The following is a 7,661-nucleotide window of genomic DNA, read 5'->3' as shown; positions in this document are numbered from 1 at the left end:
CTGGAACGTTCTAGGTGTGTTTTGAGGTACCGCGAAGCCTCGCGGGCAGGTCGGGGCCCTGACTCGCCCTCCTCAGCGCTCGTCCTGCAAGGCGGACGCAGACTCATCTGCAGAAGTCGCGCAGAGGCGGCCTTGGCTTTGTGCAAACCCTGCCATTGGGGCAAAACCAGCCTGGCTCCTCAGCGTCCCGGGTCCCCCGCCCGCTTCCCGGCCACCTGTGCTCGCGGAGGGCGGGCACTTCCTGCCCTGCGTGCTGCCTTCTGCTCCCGTTCCTCGTGCTCGGGGTGGTCGCGTGGCTCCCGGGATCCAGTCACGACGCGTGCTTTTTTTTTCGGGGTCTCTGCGCCTGCCCGCGTGGGCGCCCCGTGCGAAACAGCCTCCTGTTCCTCCGCCCGGCTCCCCCGCCGTCACCCCCACCCCACCCAGTCTTCCACGTTTTCACCTGGCTGAGTTTCTCCACCACTTACCAAACCGCTCAAGCCAGAAAACAAAGCGTGGGGTTTGCTTTCTCAGGGGTTCTGGAAAATTCTGCGTCTTCAGGGCAAAGATTCTGTTTTGAAAGAAAGAAGGCTGTGTTTTTTAATGAGATTTGAGGTGCTTGTAATGAGAGTATGGGGAAGCCTGTGCGTGCTCTGAGCCCCAATCCCGGGGGCTCTCTTGCCCTCCCCCACCCCCCCTCCCTCCGTCCTTGCTCTCTCTGAGCTGAGGGGCTGCAGGGCCCCTCCAGGGCCTTCATCTTAAGTTCCGTGAGAAGAGTAAGTCGCACAGCCCCAAACACTGCGGGGCTTCTGTGAAGAGGGGATCTGGGCGGAACAGGCGGGTGAACCCCTGGGGAAGCGGGGAGCGAGGCTGTGTCCCCGGCCTCACAGCCGCGTTAATGGCCGCGAGTTCGTGCAGCACTTCCTGTGTGCCAGGTGCTAGTTCACGTGTGTCACATGTACGGGCGCAGGTTACACATGAAAGTGTACAAAATCTGCTCTTGTTCGTAATGGCCCCGTGAGATGGCGTCACTTCACGAAGGAGAGAAGTAAGGACTGGAGGAGTTTCGTTGCTTTCTCCCAAAGGATTAGGGGCCTGGGGGTGTCCCGGTTCATGGGGTTCTAAACTCTGTCCTCTGCATAACCACACCTTCCAGCTGGTGGGCCCGTGGGACGCTCACCCGGGATAGTGGGGTTCGGGGGGAGCTTGGGACCGAGAGGAGCGGGGTGGGGGTGGGGGCTGGGCAAGAGTCGCCGGATTGGACCCGCCTCAGACCTGGCCAGCCGCATCCGCCACGTCCACCTGTCCAGGCTGTGACAGGTTGAGAAGAAAGGGCCGGCGGCCACACAGGGTCAGCACTGCCGTTCTCAGAACGTCCTTCTCACCGAGAAATTTAAGGAAGTGACAGGGACTTGGGAAGACCAGCGGTTATGGGAACAAGGGTGAGGGATGGGGCGGGTGAGATCAGCTGCATTTCGGGGGTGTCGTGGCTTCAGGCCTTGGGGACAAGCCAGACTCCACCCGGGTAAGCGTGGCGCTCGGTCTGGAGGGGGTCGGCAGAGGGACGGGCACGGACACGATGCTGACCGCCAGCGCATCCGGCCTGCGGGGCCGGGCCAGGACCATGTGGGACACGATGTTCCCCAGGCAGCTGCATGAGGGGACAGGGCGTCTGGGCCCGCCCGTGGGCTGCCGTGCGTAGAGCCAAGGGGAACCCTCCGGAGACCTCGCAGGACACAAACCGAGGCCCCGGCTGGGGACCCCGTCTAGTCACCCGCCCAAGGGCAGGCAGCTTCCCTTCTTTTTCCTTATGATGAAGGGGCAGAGAGTGGGGTTTCGTCCGTCCCCCTGTAACTGACTGGGAGTCTGACCTTGAACCAGAAATTCTCCACCTGGGTGGACTCACTGTAAGGTGGACGTTAGGCAATGCCGAGCGACATTTTAACATCACACCCCGGCCTTATTTGCGTCGTACCTGGAAGTCCGTACCTGTCGGCCGTCTTCACCCCCTTCCCCACCCCCGGTAACTACCAGTCCGTCCTCTGAGTCACCTCCCTTCGCATAGCGCCCCGAGGTCCATGCTCGGCCGCGGCCGGCGGGGTTTCTCTTTGTCGTGGATGAGGAGCACTCCGCTGCGTACACGCCACGTTGTCTTCGCTCGTCTGTCAGCGGGCACGGGTCGCTTGCTCGTCCTGGCCGCGGTGAAAACGCCGTGGGGGGCGGATGTCTGTCGAGATCTGCTTCCTGCGGGCGTTACCCAGAGTGGAGCTGCTGGATCACGTGGCGGGTCTGGTTTTCGTTTCGTTTTTGAGGACCGGCCAGCTTTCTGAAGAAGGGGTCGTGTAGACAAAACAGGTGCGTGAACTTGGGAGCAGAGAGGCAGAGCGTGGAGGGTGCCCGGGGTCGTCGACGAGCCTGGAGGTTGCCAGGCTCCCCCACATGCCACGTCCAAACCAAGCTCCTGGGTTGTCCCCCACAACCTTTTAGCCACCCTGGTCCTTCTGTGTCACAAATGGCAACTTCCCTCTTCCAGCTCGCCCCACTGTCACCCCCCACCCCGGTCTGAACCGTCAGCAGAGGGTGTGGCTATGCCTGGGAAGAGTGTCCTGAGTCTGGTCACCACCTCCAGTGCCCGGTCCAAACGTCCTGTGCCTTGCACCGGCCCTCGTGGTCACCTGGCTGACCCGTGTCCTCCCTGCCCTCCAGAGTGAGCTCCTCCTCAGTCTCCAGAGTCTGGCTCTTTGAAAACAAGGTCATGTCACATCGCTCCTCTGCCCCAGCCCTCCTGGCGACTTCCCACGCACAGGTGGGCCCCGTGGCCTGGGAGGCCCCCCGCTCCCTCTCATCCCCTATCTCCCCTGCGCCCCCCGCCCCAGCCCCACCAGCTCCATGTGGCCCCCAACACACCGAGCTGTTCCCTCTGCCCGGAGCGCCCTGCACCCACTGTCTCCAAGGTTTCCCTTCCCCACATTCCTCGTGGTCCAGTGCACCACCTGCCACGCTCCCTGTGTGCCCAGCGCCTCCGTCCACTGTCACGCGGCAGCCCCACTTGGGGCGCTGGGCCCGGCTGCGATCGGCCGGCTTTATGTCAGGAATTTCACAGCTCAGCAGCTCAGGTGAACTTTGAACCTCTTCTTCTGTTCGAGAGATCTGATGTTCTTTAAATGTACATTTTAATTAAATGCAACCTGGCCGACTTCTCCTTGCTCAGCTCTGCAGCGCTTAAGCAGTTCGCAGGGCGGGGGATTAACCGGGATTGGGGGCCATTTCCGTCTGCTGTGACTTTTACATCTGCAAAGAGCCCCGTTGGAAGCCTTCGCTTTTCTGCCTCAGAGGCTGCCCGGTGCCCGCTGGCGGCTGACCGCCGCAGAAACCGTCCTGGACTCCATGTCGTCCCCTCTAGCCACCCGGCACCAGCCCGAGCAGTGTTCAGCCGAAAACGCTACAGCGCCGTCCGAACCAAGGAAGTTTGGGGGACAGTCCCAGTGAGTCGACTCTGGTTAACTGAGCACAGGCAGAGTTTCTATGAGGGGGAAACTGTGTCACGTAGAGGGAAGATCACGAACCTCGGACGAAGACCTCGGTCCCTGAAACCCTTCCCCCAGGTGTGAAGTCATGTGACTCTGGGCCTCGATTTTCTCATCCATAAAAAGGATAATATCAGCTGTCTCACTAGCTCGTTAGACCGAATGGGGAAACACTCGTAAATGTAAACATTCAGCAAAACGTTTAGTGCTGTGCGGAGCTTAATAAATAGTTCCCTTCCCTCTTCCCATTTTGTTTTCATTCTTCTTGGACATAATTCTTAACATGTTGATGTACGTTATTTTAAAAATGTCTTTGAACGTAGAACATTGAAGGAGAGGGCGACGTTCCTGGTAGAGGTAGTCGTGGCTCCTTATTGCAGAATATTTATGAAAGATTAACCAGTCTCTGACTACTTGCCGAACGCTCATTGTATCCTAGATACCGTGAGAAGAGCGGAAATCAAGAGGTGGCTTTAGTCTTTTAAGAATGCCTTATTCTCCTATGCATCTTTCTTCTAAAAATGGAATGTGGAAAAAATGCGGTAGGAAAGTCAGCATGGCAGGTTAAAAATGCACATCCATTATCTCCTCTCGCTTAGAAGTGAAGACCCACTAGAAAGCAGTAAAGGGCGAGGAGCCTGAGGTCCCCCGACAAAAGAAAGGGGAGAGACGAAGCCGGCACCGGAAGGCAGCCTCGGGTGGTGGGACAATGGCCGTGGGGAGGAGGTGGCGGCTCGGGGCCACCTGGAGCGACCTGGTCACAGAGAAGCTGGTTCTCACACGGCTGAAAACAGGGCCATGAGTGAATCTCGTGGATCTGGAGCGGCCTGCCCCCTCCCGCACAGCCGTGCCGGACACTCAGCGGCTACAAGCCGGGCAGGTGGACAGGCGCACAGGCCGGGGTGCCCCTCCCCGAAGACGCACGGCCACAGGGGAAGCACCTCTGCTCTCTGGGCTTCTGGGTCCCGGGTCCCCTCAGAGCGATCGTGAGTTTGAGGAGCCAAACGTCCCCTTGGGGGGTGGGGTTGTATTTCCTTTCGAGCCTCCCTATAATGTTCTCTTAGATCCACGTGCACACGTGAGTTCAACTGAATTTGAAAACTATTTTTAAAAGAAGAAAGTGCGCCAGCGCCGTGGACTCGCCTTGCCGTCGGGGACTGCGGCCCGGCCGTTCGCCACTGTCCCGAACGATGCTGCCGCTGTTTCCCTGGGGAATGCACGGGCTTCGCAGGCGGACGGCTGCGCCTCTGTCCGGCCGTGGCAGTGTCCAGGAGCCGAGGTCGCCTTCTCGGCGACCTCGTGTGTGCCTACAAGTTGTTTTAGGGACCGTGACGTTTCCGCCTGCATCTCTTGCACCTACTTCTCCGACAACCGTCCTGGGTACTTCTTCCTTCACTAGAAAGGACACGGGAGCCGGGTCAGAAGGCCCGGGCTTGAGAAGCGGCGGACATTTGCCACTCCACATCGAGCAGGTCGCTGCCCTCGTCCCGCCCGCCCCATAGCGTGAGGGTCCATTGAATGGTGTGTCTGTGCTGAAGGGTGACAGGAATTTACCGTCCCGTGTGAATCACAGCGAACAGCTCCATCTTTCCGTCACGGCAGCTGAATCCGCGATGGGCTGGCACGTGCAGCCTGTCCCACGTGTCCCTCGAGGGCTGCAAGCTCGGCCCCGGTCAGCCTTCTGTCCCACGTGTCCCTCGAGGGCCGCAAGCTCGGCCCTGGTGCTTATCTGCCTCGTGTGCGGTTCCTCGGGGTCAGTGTGCAGCCGAGGCTGATGGGCCAGGGGACTGTCCCCCTCCCCGGGCAGCGACAAGTGCTGAGCACGGGTTCCCTCGTGTGCCGTTGTGGCCGAGCGGTGATTAGTGCCCAGTTAGCACCTATCCCCATGCCCCGGTGCCCCTTGCTGCTTCTCTCCTGCACGTCACAGAGCTATTTGCAAATATTAGCTTCTTGGGTCATTTCCCTCCTCGGCGCCTTTCACAGATGACAGGTGGCTCGTTCATCTGATTGGCATTCAGCTCTCGTCCTGTGTCCCATCACGAATGTGCCGATACCCTGGCACCTCCTCAGGGACCGGCCGGCCGGCCCCACCATCCCTCCAGGCGGGCGTCAGCGGGGAGGTCTCCAGAGCAGCCCTGCAGGGTGGCGTCGGGGGCAAAGAGTTTGACGAGGAAGGCAGCGTCCCAGGAGACCTAAAGATGCGCGAAGATCGGCTGCAGAGTCAGCGTGGAGGCCTGAGCTGAGCTCGGCGGCTCCACCTGCACCGAGCTCCCACTTTTAATCCGCGTGGCCCTTTGGCTCGGCGTCACACGGTGCCTCGGCAGTGAGCGCTGTGGCAGGCACCGTCCATCGGGCCGGTCCTCCGTTCTGTCTCTCTCGGTGGCCCCGCAGGCCAGCGCCCTTCAGTTCCCAGGTCTCTCCAGCCGCGCGTGGGGGCGGCGGTCTGGCCAGCATGGGTGCTGCATGAAACATTCTGCGTTTGCAAGAACTTCAATTGACTTGTACTTCCAGTCTCTTCCATCCCCACCCTTCACTGACATTCCTGTTCTGGAAACGTCTGATCGGTCTTCATTTTCCCTAAATAAACAACCGTCAAGCTTGCCGTGGGTTGCCGAAGTTTGATATCGCATGCCTTTTAGAGAAAAGTAGCAAAAATGTGTCGTAATTTTTCCTCCCTTGTCACCAGAGGTAGGAGCTGAATTATTTATCATTTGATGCTCACACAGCAGATAATTCGGGATTGTCACTTCTCAGGAGAGTGGTCCTGGGAGTCGCTGTCGGCGCCAAGGGCTCTGCTGAGTGTGTGTTTGCACTGAGGCCATGAGAAGGCCGGTCACTTTCTCGGCCACGTGCCTCGCCGAGTGGCCGCTGCCCGACCAATTTGTAGAATTGAACAGATTTTAAAAGAGTGGGTAGACTGGGTAACTCAATAAGCAAAGTCTTCAGTCCATTAGGAAAGAACAAAGCCAGCCGGCTTTTTGGAACGTGCTCACTGGTCAGCAGCCTTGACCCGCACGTTGTCCCGAGCACCAGCGTGAGGCTCTCGGCCCCTTGGCTCTGAGGCGGGACGCGTGTGTGAGGTTGGGGCCATGGCTCCCGCCCCGGGCTCCGGGCACCAGGGCCAGGCCCCACCGGGGGCCCCTCGTGGGAGGCGGGCCGGGTGTCCTGTCAGTGCTGGATGCGACCCCTACTCTCATCCCGTCTGTGCTCAGTAGCGTCCATGGACTTGTGCTCTCTGCCACAGGAGACGCTGGCGCAGGCAAAACCACGGCCCCTGTCATCGCGATTCCCCCGAGGAACAGGAGCGTGGTGGCCGGGTCCAGCGAGATCACCCTGGAGTGCATAGCCAATGCCAGGTATGCGGCCAGCCCTGCAGTGGGGACGCTGACTGGAAACGACTGACCAGGCTGTGGGCGGGAAGCCCTACCCGGCGGTGACTGCTCCCCTGGTGGGGCGTCGTGCTCCCCGGGGCTGTGAGCACAGCATCCACGGGAGGCTGGGGGGCTGGGTCCCCATGCCGTGTTTGTATCGCCCAGGGCATTTATCCTGGAAAGCGGGGCGAGCCCGTGCAGCTGTGGGTCCCGGGGGGCCTCTGAGAGTCTGGCTGAGGAGGGAGGGGCGTTGGGCGCAAGGGGAGGGCTGGCTCGTCCCCTCGCGGGTCCTGGGTGCTCTCGGCCTGGCCGGGTCGCTCCAGCGGCGAGGTCCAGCCGCATCCCCGGCCGCGTTGACTTTATCCGTGTTCTCCTGCGCACACGGAGCCACCAGCGCCCACGGGCCATTGCGGCTTGTGGCTGCAGCTGGCTGCCCTTGCTCAGCAGCCTCGGAGCGGGCGCGGCGCCGATGCCAGCGTGAGGGACACACAGCCGGACTGACCGCGATGTCCCCCGTTCGACCCACCGCGGTTCCCGGCGGGAGTGGCCGCGACGTGCTTGTGCCGATGCCGACATCGCGTTGCCGCGTCCGGGTTCACAGCCGTCTCCACTCGCGCCCCCATCTCACAGGCCTGCGGAGGAGCTGAGCGTGACCTGGAGGAGAAACGGGGTGACCATCGCCAGCGGGACTCACAGCTTTGGGAGACAGCTCACCATCGGCAGCCCGACGTCCTCGGACACCGGGGCGTACGTCTGCGAGGCGGCGCGGAGAGGGGGCGCTTCG

General features: G+C 60.9%; 1 protein-coding gene across 1 annotated transcript in view; it reads left to right on the top strand.

Annotated features, from left to right (window-relative positions):
* Positions 1–7,661, top strand: part of SDK1 (sidekick cell adhesion molecule 1) — a 398,446-nt gene that overhangs the window by 199,231 nt on the left and 191,554 nt on the right. The window contains exons 6-7 of the mRNA XM_025043174.1: positions 6,751–6,862; positions 7,508–7,653. Coding sequence (XP_024898942.1) covers positions 6,751–6,862; positions 7,508–7,653 — 258 coding nt within the window. The remainder of the gene's footprint in view (positions 1–6,750; positions 6,863–7,507; positions 7,654–7,661) is intronic.

The sequence above is a fragment of the Pteropus alecto genome, unplaced genomic scaffold (genome assembly GCF_000325575.1).
Source record: "Pteropus alecto unplaced genomic scaffold, ASM32557v1 scaffold40, whole genome shotgun sequence".
NCBI classification, from domain to species: Eukaryota; Metazoa; Chordata; class Mammalia; order Chiroptera; family Pteropodidae; genus Pteropus; species Pteropus alecto.
Note: the sequence above shows the minus strand (reverse complement) of the source record. Positions and strands in the feature narration are given on the sequence as shown.